Below are 19,853 nucleotides of genomic sequence, written 5' to 3' on the forward strand. Positions count from 1 at the left end.
GCACTGACCAGCCATGAATTAAAATAGCTCACTGCCTTCTTCATTCAGATCAGATGCATTTTGTTTGCCAACCATTCAATAATTTCGTTCATGAAACAGACCATTTGGAAGGATCAGTAGAAAATGCTGAAAGGGGGAAAGGTAGCAACTTGAAATGCTAGTTGCCTCTATCTCCACAGATGCTTCCTGACTGGTACGTGAACTTCCAAATATTGCACATTAAATATTTATCAATGATGCATGTTTTCTGTAAAGTAAGGCAGCAAACATTCTCGTTATCATTTCAGAGATTCTGTCCTGGGTCCAACATTTAAGTGTCATAATGCAGTGCCTCCAAATTTCTCTGTATTTTGCAAGGATTCATCATGTCATCTAAAACTACGACAAACTTCTATAGGTGTGTGGTGGCGAGTATATTGACTAGTTGCATCACAGTCTGGTATGGAAATACCAACGTCCTTGAATGGAAAAGCCTCCAAAATGTCGTGGATATAGCCCAGTCCATCACGGATAAAGCCGTCTCCACCACTGGGCACACCTACATGGAGCACTATCACAGTAAAGCAGCAGCCATCATCAAGGTAATGCTTTCTTCTCGCTGTTGCCATCAGGAGGAAAGTATAAGAGCTTCAGGACCTACACCACCAGGTTCAGGAACAGTTATTACCCCTCAACCATCAGGCTCTTGAATCAGAGGGGATAACTTTACTCGCTCCATCACTGAACTCTTTTCACAACCTATGGACTCAGTTTCAAGGACTCTTCATCTCATGTTCTCAGTATTTATTGCACATTTATTATTACAGTTATTTTTTTCTTTCTGTATTTGCACAGTTCGTCGTCTTTTGCAAGTTGGTTGCTTTTCCATTCTGCTGTGTACCGTCTTTCATTGATTCCATAGCCCTTTGGTTTTGCTGACGTTGAGTGAGATTTTGTTGTTGTGATACCATCCAACCAGATCTTCAATCTTCATATATGCTGATTCATCATCACCATTGATTCAGCCAACAATAGTGGTGTCGTCAGGAAACTTAAATATGGCATTGGAGCTGTACTTAGCCTCACAGTCATAAGTGTAAAGTCAGTAGGGTAGGGGGGTAAGCACACAGCCTTTTGGTGCACCTGGGGTATGTTGATTGGGGAGCGGATGTTGTTGCCAGGCCTTACTGACTAGGGTCTACAAGAGAGGAAATAGAGGATTCAGTTATACAAGGAGGTATTGAGGTCCAATTCTTGGAGTTAATTGACACTGAGCTGAAGTAATAAAGAGCATTCTGAAGTTCACATCTTCATTGTCCTGATATTCCATGGCTGAGTGAAGAACTAATAAAATGGCCTCTGCTGTTCACCTGTTGTGACAGTCAGCAGTACTTGCCTGGGTCGGATGCATACCGTGTGTTTACCCTCCTGATGGATACTTTCACGTCGGCCTCAGAGACTGAAATCACAGGGTTGTCAGTAGCTGTGAAACTTCATGAAGGTGCCTCCAAATTCAACATTAAATAGGACACATTTTCTGGAGTTAAGTTTACTAAGTTATTTAAGCATCTTTCATGTTAGCCTTTTGAATGCAGTTGAATACCTGAAACATTTACAAACATTCAATGCTTCTGAGAGTTTTGACATCCCTTGGCCACCAATGAAAGTAGTTCCATGGGTGGGGCATTTGAGTTATAAATGGATCACCCTGCACTGCCCAGGCCATTGCTGATCAGGCTTTATTTTATTTAGAGATATAGCACGGAACAGGCCCTTCTGGACCTTCTAGCCACACAGCCCAGCAACTCCTGATTTAACCCTCGTCTAATCATGGGACAATTCTCAATGACCAATTAACTTGGGGCCATATTACTGAGGAAGTTCACACTAGGGACCTGGTTCATTTAAAGGACAGGCTTCATGGGCAGGTTCAAGAAAGTCTTAGGCTTGCATTATCATGTGGCCCATGACCTACCTCTGATTATTTCGTTTGAAAGCACCTTGGAACAGTTTAAAGAACAGTATACAAATGTAAGTTGTGGTTCTTCACTTCAAACATTGTCCTTGCTATGGATCTGGGTATCCAGCTCAATTGGATCTGGGTATCCAGCTCATTTCGATCTGTACTGCACTATTAGAAGAGGGCTGTAAAGCTGCTGGTGTTGTCTTTCAGAAATGACATTAACTCAAGACCAAAAGTCCCCATTACTGGGTAAAACTGCTCTTCTCTTCCTTGAATAAAGCCCTGCTGTCATGAACTACATGCCTTCCTCAAAGCAATTAACTTGTCATTCATTTTATGTGCAGTTTGTAGAAGCTGGTTTCGTGAAAATTGGCTGTGCCAATTGATTTATGTTGCAGCAGTGATGACTTTTCAAATGTAACACTGAAGTCCTGAGGGTTCTACATCAAGCTAAATTCTTTCTTAGCTTATCTATCTTGGCTTTTCAAAATGACTAAAACATTTTGCTGCTTTCTGCTTCAGTCTGTCACCAGCCCTTCCTGTTAACATAGAGTATGGGGATGTGATGTCACATGTATAAGAGAAGCAGGTGACTTCCTTTTAAATCTCTTTGAGCAATTTGTTCCTCTGAGCTTTGGTTTGTAGAAACAATTTTCCTTCACAAAGTCTCGACGTGGCAGATAGATAATTTTTGTCCGAAGAAAAAATCTTGTATTTCACTTCCAAGAATGGCAATGAAATAAATTGTCAAATAATGTGCTTTGGAGATAGTTGCATCAAATGGTGCATCATATACACATTGACGTGGAGACCAGGGAAAATTCTCACTGTATTTTTGGATGGTGTCATGGGACCATTCACTTACAAGGTTAAAGAGGGACTCGATTTTTTTATCGCACCAGAAATTAGTTGTCCCATCTAGCATAGAACAATAGATCACAGGAACTGGGTCTTTAGCCCAGGACATTGTAGTGAACTGATCATATAGGAACTGATGGAAACTGTCAGCCTAAGGGTGTCAATCAAATGTGCTTAATTTTCTGACTCAGAGGCAGGAGTACTGCTGACTGCATGAAGCAGAAACCCATGAAGAGAACAGAGGACCCCTTTACCTGGTAAAGCTGGGTGGGATGGTGGGTTTACACAGCTCCTTAACTCCAGATGATCCCTCTACTCTGCTTAGAGATGCACCTACAGGACGTCGGGCTGACAGAACTTTGTGGTGACTGGAGATCCTCGCCACTTTGCCGCTGCTGTAGCTGCTCCTTTCTACGGACTGTGTTTCAAACATATTGAACAACTCATGACTGAAGGGTGGGAAACAGAACAAACACATGGCAGTTAGTCAGTACCATGCCAAAGATTATAAGCTACACAATAATCTAAGGACAGCTCAACTAAAATGTCAATGAATAGCTAAGTACTAGAAATCTCAGAGAACATGGGCTATAGTACTGAGAAATGATCTCACAAAGGATTCAGAGGGATTGTATGCTGGCACTATGGCAGTCATTGAAAACTGATGCACTCTGTCCACTAAACAGTGCTGAAAGTGCAGCATTCCTGGTCTAAGTAGGAGGAACTTATAGGTGAAATATCTAACTCATCTTCTTCCATTCTACTAATTATATGACAGCTATACTTGACAAAAAATTTCCATTGATTATTTTACAACAAATAGAAAAACAAAAAGAGTGAAATCCTATTAGAGGAATTCATCTGCTTTTTTTTTATACATGTTACATCACTATACTATATATTAAAATATTACTTTCTGGACAATCAGCCCAACTTGAACATCACGTAAAACCTTGACAGACTTCTACAGATGCACAGTAGAGAGTATCCTGACTGGTTGCATCACAGCCTTGAATGGAAACACCAATGCCCAGAAACAGAAGAGCCTACAAAAAGTAGTGGATACAGCCTAGCCCATTACTGGAAAATCCCTCCCCACCATTGAGCACATCTACAAGGCGAGATCATCCAGATCATCCCCGCCATTCAGGCCATGCTCTCTTCTCACCGCTATTATGAAGAAGGCACAGAAGCCTTGGGTCCAACAGCACTTGTTTCAGAAATAGTTATTACCCTTCAACCATCGTGTTCTGGAATCAGCTAGATAACTTCACTCAACACTGAAGTGGTTCGACAACCAATTGACTCACTTTCAAGGACTCTATAGCTCATGTTCCCAGTATTATTTATCACTATTTTTCTTATTTTTTAAGTATTCGCACAGTTTGTCTTTTGCACATTGATTTTTTGTTCAGTCTTTGATGGGGTGTGTAGTTTGTCATTGATTCTGATGTGATCCTTTGTTCTTCTGTGAATTCCTGCAAGAAAGTTAATCTCGGAGTAGTATTTGGTAACCTATACATACTTTGATAATAAGTTTACTTTGAACTTTGAAGATCATTGTGTCTTCTAATTGTCTCAGTTGCACGGTGGACAATTATTGAAGAACAATGGGACAAAGTATTTGAAGGGATGCACTTGTCAACTCCTTACAAAGCAATAAGCACAAAAGGAATATGTTTCAGTGTGAATCTGACCTGTAGAGAAAGTAAGATGACTGCTGCCGTTCCCATTTTATTATCGTTCCATCACTGTGTCCACTGAAAAGGAGTATCGGCTCCTTCTGGGCTGGGACAGAGGAGTAGATGGAATGATTAACAACAACTTAATCAATTGAAATTCACAGTTCTCTGGGTCAACATCATCTACATACTGGCACTCTCATAATAGAGAGAAACACAACGTCCAATTTAAGCATGCAAGCTTGGAAAAATCACAAAGAATGATAGTGGCACTTCTGAAAAGGGTTTTTGATCTGAATTCTCGTTTCTGCTCTGCCAATTCTGAGATTTTTATTTAGATCCTTACAACCTCTCGAGCCACGCCACCCAGCAACCTTCAATTTAATCCAAGTCTAATCATGGGACAATTTATAATGACCAATTAACCTCCCAACCAGTACGCCTTTGGACCATGAGAGGAAAGTGGAGCACCCAGAGGAAACCGACACGGTCACTGGGAGAACATACAGGGTGCCTGTACTGTAAAGCATGGTGCTAACCAGTACATTACAGTGCCCATGTTCTGAAATATTGTTACAATATAAAATGCTGTGCTCTGTGTTCATGGGAGGCACCACAGAGGAGCTCTCTTTCCTGTTAATTGCACATTTTGGTAAACAGCCTGCAGGATAAAATTTCCCTAATCCATTCCATTGTCATCAAAGTCTTCCTGTGACAAGTTAATCAGACATTGGAATTGGTTATTGTCATGATAACCTGTTGTAAATAGTACAGAGAGGATGACACATGAGATGTCTTTGGGTACTGTTCACAGGAGCATATACTGGCTGGTCTTTCTTCCCTTTAGCTGGAGGATGCTGGAGACCTTTCTCGCATAATCCACGTTGATGTCTCTCTGCATTACTGACAGAATTGGATTATTGGAAGGGTCATATATTGTATACAATGATGAACTAAGGTTCTAAGGATTTTATTGTATATGAGATATGATCTGCTGCCTTAGGAGTCATGGCCAGGGTGTAGGCTAAATGTAATTGGTGGAAATATACATAATTCACAACCACCAACATTGAATTGGGGTTTCCCTTTGAGAGGCTGGTCTGACATGATGACGTAATTATGGAAAGTACTTTTACCGTGCTTCTTGTTTAGTGCTCGAAATACAATAAATGAGTTGTTACAGCTTTTCTCAAACATAAAACACCTCACACTGTTTCGTTTATGAAAACTTCCAAAAATAACACCCTAGCTATTGGGTCTGCCTATGCGCAACTGTGAACAGATAAATGACTTGAAGCTGTGGTACAGCCTCTGCTCCAGTTGTACTCACTGTAACTCAGACACTCCACTGGTTGCTTGCTACGTAACATTGTGATGGAACCCATCTTATTATACTTCCACACTGTTAAGTCTTTATGTTCCCTGCTGGCACCTGCCATGGAAAAATGAAGAAGGTGTAACAAGTCACTTCCCAGTTTCCGTCTCCTTTCTGTCTTCCCATTATCGGGTGCTGGACTCTGCCAAGGTACTTTAACAGGACTGCCTATGTGGTGCCCTTCCAAAGCAGATTTTCACACATTTTTCAATTAGTATCAGCAAGCTATTCAACCATCAGGGAATCATTAATTAGAGCCTGCCCTGTCTTTACTTGTATAGGGGTTTCTTTATGGCCGTAGTTTCCCATAAGTACTGCGAACAGGAAGCTTGGTGGATTTTCTCTTTCCAGTCACAATGCAAAGAATAACTGTAGCACCACATTATGACTTTGACACAAAATGTATTGTGGAGCTAGTACCTTTGTAAGCTCCGTTGGCCAGTCATTCATGGACCATGCATAAACCAATCAAACTCAGCGAGGAAAGGAAATGAGTTCATCTGCTTATTAATTATCCTAGCTTCTGAAGAAAACCTCTGCTTTTGCACACCATTATTTATACAATGGATTAGATCACTGGTAAAATACTTACCTCTACGTCAAAATATTCTGGGTTCAAGCACTGCAGCTGAACTGAAGAACATAATCCAAGTTATTACTCCCAGACTAGTAAACAAGCCGTATGGTTGGGGAATATTGTCTTTTGCTAAACCAAGCTCAACCCACCAAACACCCTTGTTTAGTTTTAAAAGACGCATTTGAACTATTTTGAAACAAAATCAAAGAAGTTCTCCCCGATGCCTTGTCTAATACTTATTCTTCTCCAAAAAACAACAGACTTATTGGGACATTAATTTTATTTTCCTTTAGTTCTGACAAATTGGCTGCTGAGTTTTTCAATTAAATTTAAATTATAAATCAATTGTTGAGATAATTTATTCTGACTAAACTTTAAAGTCATTTGTGTATTTGGTATCTTTAACATCAGAGAACGAAAAGCATAATTAAACTTTAGAGTTATTTGCAAGATGAGTTTACTCTATGGATGGTGATATAAGGAATTTGGGCTTTTTGTTGGATTCCAGACACTATTTTCAAGAAGGAAGACTGCTGTCATTGTGGATGTTACTGTATGGTTTGAAGATCATAATGATTCTCATGGTGCCCCATAGTATAAAAATATTATTAAATATGCCTATTTGAAACTAGTTACACTATAAATATGAGAAAGTCTGCAAATGTCGGAAATCCATACCAACTTGCAAAAAGTACTGTAGGAACTCAGCAGGTCAGGCAGAATCTATGAAAATGAATAAACAGTCTAGGTTTCGGGCTGAGACCCTTCTTCAGGAGTGAAATGGAAGGGGGAAGTCACCGGAATAAAAAGGTGGGGTGAGGGGAAGGAGAATAGCTAGAAGGTGATAGGTGAAGCCAAGTGGATGGGAAAGGTAGAGGGCTGGAGAAGAAGGAATCCGATAGGATAGGAGAGTTAACATAGGAGATAGGGAAGGAGGGGGGGATCCAGGGGGAATAGATAAGTAAATGAGAAGAGGTAAAAGGCCAGAATGGGGAAAAGAAGGGGAGGGGGAGGGGGAACGTTTACTGGAAGGAGAAATCAGTATTCATGCCATCAGATTGGAGGCTACCTAGATGTGTTGCTCCTCCATCCTGAAGGTTGCCTCATGTTGGCTTGAGAGGAGGCCATGGACCGACATGTCAGAACAGGAATGAGAATGGCAATAAAAATGTTTGGCCACTGGGAAGGTCTGTTTTCAATGGATGGAGTGGAGGTTCTCTATGAAGCAGTCCCCCAATTTATGACAGGTCTCACCAATGTCGAGGAGGCCACATCGGGAGCACCAGACAAAATAGATGACCCCAGCAGATTCACAGGTGAAGTATTGCCTCACCTTGAATGACTGTATGGAGCCTTGAATGAAGGTGAGGAAGGAGGTGAATGGACAGGTTTAACACTTGAGTTGTTTGCAGGGAAAAATGCTGGGAGGGGGATTAGCAGGGAGGGATGAATGGACAAGGGAATCATGAAGCTAGTGATCCCAGTAAAAAGTGGGGGTGGGACCATGGTAAAGATATGTTTAGTGGTAGTATCTGTTTGGAGATACAGAGGATAATGTGTTGGATGTGGAGGCTCATGGGGCGGAGGAACTCTATCACAGTCAGGGCGACGGGAAGATGAGGCGAGTGCAGATGTTCGGTAAACATTGGATCACTTTGAACTAATGTATGTTGACTTCCAGTGGATTGATATTAATACAAGGGTAAACAGTTCTCAGTAAATGTTTGTTTCATGAGTTTAAAATATCAAAGTGGGTGTCACATTGTGATATCTCAAGCAAGAAAAAATTCTAAATAAACTTATGTCTTACAAGAAAACATATTTTGCTACCTTCAGAGGAAAGTGAAAGTACTGATTGATTTGACAGTCAGTATAGTTGCAGATACTGTTAGCAAAGCCCCTTACCTATTATGTGGTTGGTTTCAGGAATACAGACCAATTGATGCAGTGGTTGCCTAGTTTCTTGATTTTGGAAAGTTTCAATGGACTCTGAAACCTTAGAAAGGAAAATGAGACAGCAGTCAGTCAATGGGTGTATGCAAGGTAAACTATCTAGGTTAAAAGCTAATCAATTCAAGATGTAAAAGATATTTTTGTTGAATGCTGTGAATGAAGTGAGCTTGGAAAGTACCAACAAAGTTTGGTAAGAACCTAACCTATGAGAAACAATTGGGATTTTCAGATCTGCCATGAAACGAGATGAGTGAAAGATAAAAAATACAAAAGCCAGATGTTGATCTTTTTGAAAATTGTTGGTGTTGTACTCAAAGATTCTAAGTACATTTATTATCAAAGTATAAATGCAGTATACAACCCTGAGATGTGTCTTCCCACAGACAGCCATGGAACAAAGAAAACCCTGGAATCCATTCAAAGAAAAACATCAACCCCCACCCTCCAAGTGCAAAAAATAACAAAACACGCAAATGACAAAAAAAAAGAAAAGGAAAACAAGTGAAAAACACAGAATATAAAACACAAAATCGAAAGAACCCAGGCATATTCAATTCACATCAATTCAGTTCAATTGCGCTCTGTGTTGTTCATTATCTTCATTCTGCCCACATCAAAATAATCTAAAACAGCAACAATTAAAAAAGGAAGACGTGCAGAATATTACATTTCACTCCGAACTTAGACAATAGATATGGCTTTGGTGGTCAGAAGTAGACATGGTATTTCTTTGGTTAGCATATTTGAGTTTCTGATAATGGTAACCTCTGCGTTGTTGGTAGAGGGATAGTCAGGGATCGTAATGCCATTACATGTTTAGTGTATGTGATTAGACTCTCCTTTGTTGGAGAGAGCATTGCCTGAAACTTTTATTATGTGAGTGTTATTTATCAAATCAACCTATGCTTGTACATTCTCTAACCTTAACATGCCCATCAACTTCAGTTTTGTCAGGTTCCTTAATGTCAATTGTCAATGGCAGGCACACTCAACTCATGACTAAAATTCATCTCATTGGTCTATGACCTAATTACTGCCCGTTATGCGGCTGGCATTTAGGGCAGCAATGAAGGTCCTCCATCTCCGTCTGTATAGAGAGGTTCTTCATTGCTGTTTCTATAACAATTGTTTTTTTAACCAGTCAGGGCTGATAGTCCTGAACTGAACCCCTGAACCTGGAGGACTGTGGACCACTGGTAGTCTGGCCTCTACCTTTTGATCTACTTGGCGTGGGTGATCCTACCAAGAGCCAAAGCACAAGGCCTTGAGTCCACACAACATCACTCTCTGGGTCATTGAGGCACACAAGCCTCCAAACCCTACGACAAGGTTGTGGTCCTCTTGAAAGTCTTTGGCCTATGTTCGTATGAAATTTGTAGCAGAACGGACCTAGCTAAACCAAAACTGAGCATTAGTGAACAGGCTATTGGTGAACAAATGCTGCTAGGTACCTTATATCACTTTTCTGACATTTAGAGTAGACTGATTGGGTGAATCTTAGCTGAATTAGATCTGTCCTGGTTTTTTTTTTTGTGGACAAGACACAGCTGGCCAGTTTTGCATTTTCTGTTGATCCCAGTGCTATAACATTGTAATAGCAGTTTTGCTCTGGACAGTTCCATAGTCCAAGTCTTCAAATTTACATTTGGGTTGTTGTCTGACTCCAAAGCCTTTGGGATCAATTCATTTTGCTAATCATCTTATATAAACTCAACATATTGATGTAGTTACAAAGAAGGCCTAACAGCGGCTATATTTCATTGGGGGTACGTCACCTGAGACATTTGCAAATTTTGACTGATGTACGAACACGGAGTATTCTAATTGGCTGAATCACCGAATGGTATGGGGGTTGGGTAGGGGTCACTGCACAGGATCAAAAGAATCTGCAGAAAGTTGTGAACTCAGTCAGCTCCATCATGGGCACCAGCCTCCATAGCATCCAGGACATCTTCAAGGAGTGATGCCTCAAAAAGATAGCATCCATCATTAAAGAGCCCCATCACTCTGGACATGCCCTTTTCTCATTACTTCCATCAGGAAGGAGGGACAGGGGCCTGCAGACCCACACTCAGTGATTCAGGAACAGCATCTTCCCCTCTGCCATCAGATTTCTGAATGGACATTGAACCCATGAATACTACTTCACTGCTTTCTTTGCACTGTTTATCTGATTGAACTTATATAGTGTAATTCACAGTTTTTATTATAATGTATTGTAAAGTACAGCTGCTGCATAACAACAAATTTCATGACATATTCCAGTGATATTAAAACTGATTCTGATAAGTGTCCTCTGGTTACCAACCCGTCAGACACTGGAAGGAGTTTTGTTTATACCCACAACTATGGAGGGGCTAGACTGATCATGGATTAAATTTATGTAGATCAGCACAATATTGTGTGCCAAAAGGCCTGTACTGTGCTGTACTGTTTTATGTTCTATGTTACCAACCAAAGCAACTTATTATTGAGAATATTGCTCTTAATATTCCTCCTCATTAAACCTCTCTTGTTATAGGAGAACAAGCCCATCTGTTCAATGTCTTTATATATTTTAAGTTCCTCATCTTTCACCCGATTGTGGTAAATCTCTTTTCCACCTTCCCAAGACCATGACATCATCCTCGAATAGTTACGTTAAGAATAGTCCTGCAATGATTAATCAATGTTGTGCATAGACTTAGCATAGATTCTTCCCTTAAGAAGAGTACAGCAGAATCCGACTCATCAACGATTAGTATATCTCCACCATGAAATCAATGCCTTGCACTTTAGGTAAAATGGTGTAAAACATTTCACAATATCTGCCTTCACTTCTTTTATCAAAATGTCTCATTTCATAAATTTTTGCATTAAATTCAGTCTACTGTCTATCATTTATTTAATTATTAGGATGCAGCACAGAGTAGGATCTTATAGCCTTTCGAGCCGTGCCACCCAGCACCCCCAATTTAACCCTAGCCTAATCATGGAAGAACTTACAATGATCAATTAATCTACCAACTGGTACATCTTTGGATTGTAAGGCAGAGGCAGGAATACCTGACAGGGAGCGGCAGGAACACAAGTGTGGCATTGTCTTCCAAAACGAGCAACAGACCCTAGACTTCCAACAGCACTCATTATCTCAAAACTTGAATAAATTTTTTAAAAAAGCTATATTGCCATTCATCCCACTTTTACTAAATTCATTGAGGAAGCTAACAGCTAACTCCTCTCATGCAGTGACATCCTCTTCTTGCTTTCAGTCTCGTTATGAACTACACAGTTGCACTGTCACAGCCCCTTCAATCACAGTATTTACTCTTACTAAGATAAAAACAACACTCACAATTTCTCCGGAGCTTGGGTCAAAGATGGAAGGGGATGATACGCCACTGCAGATCCAGACAGTGTTCACACAAGGTACAAAACAAAGGCTACTTATAAATCCAGAAAAGTAAGGGAGCTTCAAGATCAGCTGTCCATCCTGCGACCAGACTTTAACACTTTTATCAAAGGAGCCAGTCATCAGCCTGAAAGAATTGAGATTGAAGATTCATTAAACAATGCCTCTGGGGACAAACATTAGTTAATGCTGACAATGCCATCCTTTTTACTGTGTTTATGATGGTACATGACACTCATTCATGCTTTGTCAGAACTTTCTTATTCATTCTTCCAAAATGGATTCCCAGTGTCATTGAGGTGATGACAGTGTGCATAGTGAAGTTGCTCTCACAATGTTTTCGAGAAGTCCTAGGATTTCATTCAGGTGGCAATGAATAGCTAATGATAAAATGGAAAATCATGATTGCTATCTGATCATTGTCAGTCTCCTCCACACACACGATGAAGATTCTGCTTAAAGCAAAGGGATGGGGTGTTGAATTCTGTCTTTTGTTAGGTGGGAACAACAGAATTTCCATTTGCCCTCTCTCCCCATCACCCAGCAAACACTCCCCGCTCCTGAGCCACAACTCGGAGCAGACTCACTCACTATGTTCACAAGGCCGGCTGGCATCTGTTCTTCCTGTGCCTGCTTGACTTTCCATCACAACTTTTCCTATTATCCTCTCTCACACACTGTTCATTTCTGATTTATTAAGTTTTCACATATGAAACCCCTTTATAACCCAGAGAATACCTGTGTTATCATCACTGAATTTGTCAGAAGCACATTCCACTGACATGCTGGGGATTTAAGGTTTATCTTGCAAAATAAAATCAGACATTGCATAGTTAAATTTTAAGGTCCAAGGCTTTTGTTTGGTAGGAAATTGCAGGCAGAATTTTGCCCATTAAGGGGTTCACTCTGCCTTGTCTGGGCAGAAGATACAAGGCTTGAAAATACATTAGGCTCAAGGACAGGTTCTACCCCACTGACACATGACAATTGACCAGAACTCTTGTATGATAATTGTAAACTCTTCCTTTCATGATCTACATTGTCATGGTCTTGTACCTTATTGTCTACCAGCACTGCACTTTCTCTGTAACCAGATCACTATACTCTACATGGTGCTCAAGCAACACACATCAAAGTTGCTGGTGAAGGCAGCAGGCCAGGCAGCATCTCCAGGAAGAGGTACAGTCGACGTTTCGGGCCGAGACCCTTTGTCAGGACTAACTGAAAGAAGAGCTAGTAAAAGATTTGAAAGTGGGAGGGGGAGGGGGAGATCCAAAATGATAGGAGAAGACAGGAGGGGGAGGGATGGAGCCAAGAGCTGGACAGGTGATTGGCAAAAGGGATACGAGAGGATCATGGGACAGGAGGCCCAGGGAGAAAGAAAAGGAGGAGGGGTGGAAAACCCAGAGGATGGGCAAGGGGTATAATGAGAGGGACAGAGGGAGAAAAAGGAGAGAGAGAAAGAGAAAAAGAATGTGTGTACATAAAAAAATAACCGATGGGGTACGAGGGGGAGGTGGGGCATTAGCGGGAGTTTGAGAAGTCAATGCTCATGCCATCAGGTTGGAGGCTACCCAGACGGTATATAAGGTGTTGTTCCTCCAACCTGAGTGTGGCTTCATCTTTACAGTAGAGGAGGCCGTGGATAGATATATCAGAATGGGAATGGGACGTGGAATTAAAATATGTGGCCACTGGGAGATCCTGCTTTCTCTGGCAGACAGAGCGTAGGTGTTATCACCTCCAACGGGATCCCACCACTAAGTACATCTTTCCCTCCCCCCCCCCGCTTTCCGCAGGGATCGCTCCCTACGAGACTCCCTTGTCCATTCGTATCCCCATCCCTCCCCACTGATCTCCCTCCTGGCACTTATCCTTGTAAGCGGAACAACTGCTACACATGCTCTTACACTTCCTCCCTTACCACCATTCAGGGCCCCAGACAGTCCTTCCAGGTGAGGCGACACTTCACCTGTGAGTCGACTGGGGTGATATACTGCGTCCGGTGCTCCCAATGTGGCCTTCTATATATTGGCGAGACCGGATGCAGACTGGGAGATCATTTCACTGAACACCTACGCTCTGTCCGCCAGAGAAAGCAGGATTTCTCAGTGGCCACATATTTTAATTCCATGTCCCATTCCCATTCTGACATGTCTATCCACGGCCTCCTCTACTATAAAGATGAAGCCACACTCAGGTTGGAGGAACAACACCTTATATTCCGTTTGGGTCGCCTCCAACCTGATGGCATGAACATTGACTTCTCAAACTTCCACTAATGCCCCACCTCCCCCTCATACCCCATCGGTTATTTTTTTTTATACACACATTCTTTTTCTCTCTCTCCTTTTTCTTCCTCTGTCCCTCTCATTATACCCCTTGCCCTTCCTCTGGGTTTTCCCCCTCCCCCTTTTCTTTCTCCCTAGGCCTCCTGTCCCATGATCCTCTCATATCCCTTTTGCCAATCACCTGTCCAGCTCTTGGCTCCATCCCTCCCCCTCCTGTCTTCTGCTATCATTTTGGATCTCCCCCTCCCCCTCTCAAATCCCTTACTAGCTCTTCTTTCAGTTAACCTTGACGAAGGGTCTCAGCCCGAAATGTCAACTGTACCTCTTCCTAGAGATGATGCCTGGCCTGCTGCATTCACCAGCAACTTTGATGTGTGTTGCTTGAATTTCCAGCATCTGCAGATTTCCTCGTCTCTGCATGGTGCTATTGTTTTCCCCTTTGTACTACTTCAATGCACTATTGTTTTGAAATGATCTGTATGGATGGAAGTCAAAACAAAATTTTTCCACGTATCTCAGTACAACTGACAATAATAACCTTATTACCAATTACCTAGCAGTGAGATGAACTGTGCTCCTTACCTTGTGCTCTCCATTTCTTGAACGATCATCAGATTTGTGATTCCTGCATCATGTGCAGTTGAGTTACAGTGGATGACCTGCAGGGTTCTACTGTTTGGATATGAGCTGGTGTTGTAAATGATGAGTTTTTTGTCATATCTGTTCAAAATGTAAGAGTGGATTTTTTTCAGTCTGTGGGTGTAACAAGACCCTTTAACTGCCATCATTGTCTCATTCTTAGCTCCAATCTTTACTCTGCTTCCCCTGACTGACAGTGAGCAGTGGAAGAACACAGGAAGATAAAAGTTGTATAGACTTTTGATCTTACTCTTTTTTTTCAATAGTTCACAGATTTTCTGCAACTTTGCTTCTATTTATTCCATATCCTTTAAGACGCTTAACTGCAACAATATATTAACCTCAGTCTTTGAAGCTCCAGATAAAACCCTGAATTCACAGGGTTTTGAAGTAGAGATCTCCATCAATTTATTACCCTCTGAACAATGAGCTACATTCCTGATTTCAATCCTGAATGATCTAGAAATAAAATTGATATCCACCCCATTTCCCCTACACTCCAACTCCATTCCGGATTCTCCAAGCAAAAGAAAGTGCTTCTTCCCATACTTTACCAATATTTTATATTCCTTGAACAAGTCAACCCCTTGTCAAAAAAAAATCTATTTCTTTTCCTTAAATTGTAAAGATGATTTTTAACTTCAGTAAAAGCTAATAAAAGTATTGTTGACTTTAAACCATGCAGTTCACCTCCAAAATATCAGAAGAACTTTATGCCTGTATTATGACTTCAGGAACATAATGGTGTTATTTCTTCCTTCTATACCCTGTTTTACTTCTGGTCTGTTTGCAATAAGCTACTGTAGAGCATGGTTTGATGAAATCCAAGTCATACTTTATGAGATTTTATGGCGAAATTCAGGGCTCAGCTATTGTTTGAAATACACTATTTCAAAATGCAAAGTGGACATAAACATATCTGAACAACAGGAATTCTGCAGAAGCTGGAAATTCAAGCAACACACATAAAAGTTGCCGGTGAACGCAGCAGGCCAGGCAGCATCTCTAGGAAGAGGAGACTACAACAATTTAATAATAATGTTAGGATTAGTGCGGAGGGAGTGGAGAGCAGAGGGTTGTGAAGGAGTGAGGTTGGAATGGGGACAAGGGGCGGTGAAGTCGAGACGGTTGATGTCCCGTCGGCAGTTAGCAATAAAGTGATCCAGAGCAGGCAGAAGACCAGAGCGGGGTGTCCATGAAGAAGAGGAGGGTTGAAGACGGGAGAAGGGGTCATCGGTGGGGGTGGAAGAGTCCTTGCTGAAGAAGTAGGCTCGGAGACGGAGACGGCTGAAGAAAATTTCCGCGTCCTGACGAAGGGTCTCGGCCTGAAATGTCGACTGCACCTCTTCCTAGAGATGCTGCCTGGCCTGCTGCGTTCACCAGCAACTTTTATAAACATATCTGATCTAAAATTATTGGTAATGTTATTTTAAAATAATTATGAATAAAATGTTTTTTAAATTATTAAAAAATAACATTAAAAATAATTGACCTTTGGTCCATTCAGCCTAACCCATCAGTATAAAAAACATACTAGCTCCACTCCTCTACAGAAAGATAAGAAAAACAAAACCCAGGCAAATTGAAGGAAAATTTGGGAAATGCTTCTCAGACATACAGTGTTAGAAGCTACACCAAAGGTTCTCTCAGCACCGATAATTCTAAGCAGTGTTAATGTCTTGCATGAGGCAATATACGCTTAAATGGAAACAGGTCCAGCTTTTGCATGAACGATTGTGAAGACCTGGAACCCATGGCTCCAGTGATTAAGTGTCATTGATAAAGAGATACGTCGCGATTTCTCCATCAGCTACAGCATAAAGTTGTTGTCATGGATCTTTCAAACTTGGCACAATTACAAACAAACCCATCTTCTCCTTATAAACCTTATTCAGATAATTTGTAAGTATATTAGCTTTCTGCTTTGTCTTATTATCAATGTTCCTATTATTGCAGCCAATGCCTTGATGCCTCTCATCTTCATTACACACTTAATTTACTTTTTGATTTTTTTGGAATGTGGGGATCACTGGCAAGACAGGCATTGACTGCCCATCTCTAGTTGCACTAGAGTTGAGAGACTTATTAGGCAGATTCAGGAAGGTGTTTAGAGAATCATCCACATGGATGAGTCTAGAAATCGCTTTGGGCCAGACCTTGCAAAGATGGCAGATTTTCTCCTCTGAAAGGATTTTGTAAACCTGATGGGTTCTCACAACAACTGTATGGAATGTTTGTTATAATTATTACTAGTGACCTTTCTTTTTACATTTCAGATTATTCATCTAGTTTAAATTCCACAGCTGCAGTGTTGGGATAAAAACGTAGATTTATAACCATATTGTAGTTTGTTTATCCAGGTCTTTCGGTTACAACTCCAGTAATCTAACTGCTAATTATCACCATAGCCATTATTCTGTTCAGTCATTGGAGCAACACTCTCCTGGATTACCTGGAAACCATTTAAATAAATGGAGAGCAGTATTATGAGGACATCTTTCCCCCAATTTCCCCCCAAGGCACAGCCCCATTCACCTCTCCACTTCCTCTTCTGTCACTCCCTCACCTGAATCTACCTATTCCCTGTCAGCTCTTGCTCCAACCCTCTCGCCCATTTTTTTTATGCTGGCTATCTGCCCTCTTTCTTTCTGCTCCTGATGAAGGGTGTTGACTCAAAATGCGAACTGTCCATTTCCCTCTATGAATGCTGCATGACCTACTAAGTTCCTCTAGCTCCTTTGCGTGTTACTTTAGATCTCCAGGATCTGCAGTTTCTTTTCCCTCCTTCCTGACTTGATATTTCTTTCATCAGCTTGAATTTTCTACTGAACAATGCCACAGAAACACTGTGACGACTGAGATTACTGCTATTCTATAGGTGTACTACAGCCAAGGTCACGGACAATGAATGTTGGGACTGACAGTGAGTATGGTCCTGTGAATCAGTTTTGTATGGTTCATGCCATTAAAAGCACTACATAAATGCATACTCTTGGTGGCATTGAACACTAAGGGTGAACCTATGCTTTGAAAACAAACAATGGTCCATGACTATTATTGTGGTGAGTCTCACTTATTACCTAATAAATGCAGACTCTTCCTTTACAAATTTAACATAATGCAACTTCAAGGTTTTAAAGTTCCTCAATTCCTTTCCCCTCTCCTCCCACTAGTCAGAAGATACAAAAGCTTGAGAATGCGTATGAGCAGGTTCAAGGGCAACTTCAATCTCAGCAATATAAGACCCCTGAATGGACCTCTAATACAAAAACATTGAACTCTTCATCTCTCAATCTACCTTGTCATGGCCTAAGCATGGAAATTTCTTTGTAACCGTACCGTAGTGTTCTGTGCAGTGTCTTGAAACTCTGACTAAACACCAAGTTAAACCGGAGCCAATGAAGACAGAGTCGTAGTAAGGTTAACCATTTACTGTTCATTCTTCCACATTAACATCGTATGGTGAAAATTGTTGATAAAAAAATACAAACATATACAGCGTCTGTTTCATTCTGGAGACCACGTGTTCTCTCTTAGTGAGTGTCTCCAGCCGCCCCGAGTAGCGAGTGAGGGGGGGTCCTGTTAATCTGCCGCCGGGCCCGAGCCAACCCTGCATTTGAAATTGAAAAGCCGGCACGCGCACCACCCGAACCGCTGCTTCCTTAACAGGAACTGCATTAATATTTTTACTTCTAATACATTCTAATGAACTTACGGCGTTGTTTCTATGTTTCTTTGTCGGTAGAAATGGAGCTCTTCACGATCATGCTGCACGCATGGCACCCACCTTCACACCTTCTCCGAACTGAAGGTTACACATAAGACGCGGCGAAACCAGAGGTGACATCATCACATGCCGCGATATACCATGGACAATGAATTTACCTTTGTTAAACTGTAACTTAATTATCAACCTTTAACTTTAACTAGAAAATAGTTACAAACAGATCATTTAAAGCGTAGACCCAACAAAGTCAAATAAATGCCTTAAGGGCAACACTGTAACACTATACTCTGCACTGTTTTTGTTTTCCCTATTGTACTACGTTGATGTAGGTATGTATGGAAAGACCTGTCTGGTTTGCATGCAAACAACAGCTTTTCATTGTATCTCAGTACGTATAACAATAATAAACCAATTACTATTATAGTTAGCGCACTGGCTGAATTACTAGTACTCACCCAGCAGAATATATCCGGGTGTCAAGACAAACCACGGCTGACACAATGTCTTCATGCTTGCAGTTAGTGAAGCTCTTTCCCAGATCAAGCACGTGTCCAGAGTCTCTCTTTTCATCCAAGGGAAAAACTCTGAGCTGGTTTTTGAATCCACAAATGAGCTGATGTCTCCGGTGATTGATTGCCATGCAGAATACAGAGGTATTTAACTAGAAACGAGAAACAAAATAAATAGGTGCCATATTCTGAAACTACTCATTCCTTTGTCACTTGTGGGATCAAGTTCAGTTGAAATGGGCGATCTCCTGCATAAAATCTATGAGATAGCAAACGTAGGCCTAGCTAATCTTTTCAATTGATACAAGGATCCCAACCAAAGGAACAGAAAAGCTCTTCTTGATGTTAATGCTCATAATTAAAATTGACGGAATGACATCACTGAAACTGATGTTCTGGCCATCGTCACCTGGCAATTTGCGGTTCTCATTTTCCACAAAATTAGCTATTTGTTACTTTGTTTCAGTCAAAAGCTTTTCTTTATTCTTTATCTTGTTACATCAGCTTTTGAAATTGGATTAAAAATTGAAACAAACAAAATTAAAATCCAAAGGTAAACAATGAAAGCAGAGGAGCAGATCATACCATAATACGGTCAAATACGGTGGCCCCGATAGTCCAGACCACAATAGTTCCATCATTGGATGATGAGAAAAGGAGTTTAGTTTCAGCCCAGTAGAGTAACTGCGTGATCATGCCGGTGTGTTCAAAGACACAAAAAGTCGAATATCCAGTCTCTAAATCCCACCATTTAATGGCACCATCTGAAAGACAGCAAGTATTCATTAAGCAAATAAAGGACCACATTTACAGTCCATATTCAGAGTTCATTTCCGAATGCTTTACATAGAAAGACAAGTAGGAATTTCAACCTCTCAAGCAAGTTCCATCATATAAGCCATCTGCCTA

At 41.1% G+C, this 19,853-nt stretch overlaps 1 protein-coding gene across 1 annotated transcript in view; it reads right to left on the reverse strand.

Annotated features, from left to right (window-relative positions):
* Positions 1-19,640, reverse strand: part of LOC134349917 (uncharacterized) — a 41,785-nt gene extending 22,145 nt beyond the window's left edge. The window contains exons 1-6 of the mRNA XM_063054874.1: positions 19,530-19,640; positions 18,891-19,096; positions 14,650-14,789; positions 11,814-11,906; positions 4,498-4,588; positions 3,055-3,249 (exon numbers count right to left, since the gene is read on the reverse strand). Coding sequence (XP_062910944.1) covers positions 3,055-3,249; positions 4,498-4,588; positions 11,814-11,906; positions 14,650-14,789; positions 18,891-19,096; positions 19,530-19,640 — 836 coding nt within the window. The remainder of the gene's footprint in view (positions 1-3,054; positions 3,250-4,497; positions 4,589-11,813; positions 11,907-14,649; positions 14,790-18,890; positions 19,097-19,529) is intronic.
* Positions 19,641-19,853: the final 213 nt, after the last annotated feature.

Source organism: Mobula hypostoma, chromosome 7 (genome assembly GCF_963921235.1).
Source record: "Mobula hypostoma chromosome 7, sMobHyp1.1, whole genome shotgun sequence".
Lineage (NCBI taxonomy): Eukaryota > Metazoa > Chordata > Chondrichthyes > Myliobatiformes > Myliobatidae > Mobula > Mobula hypostoma.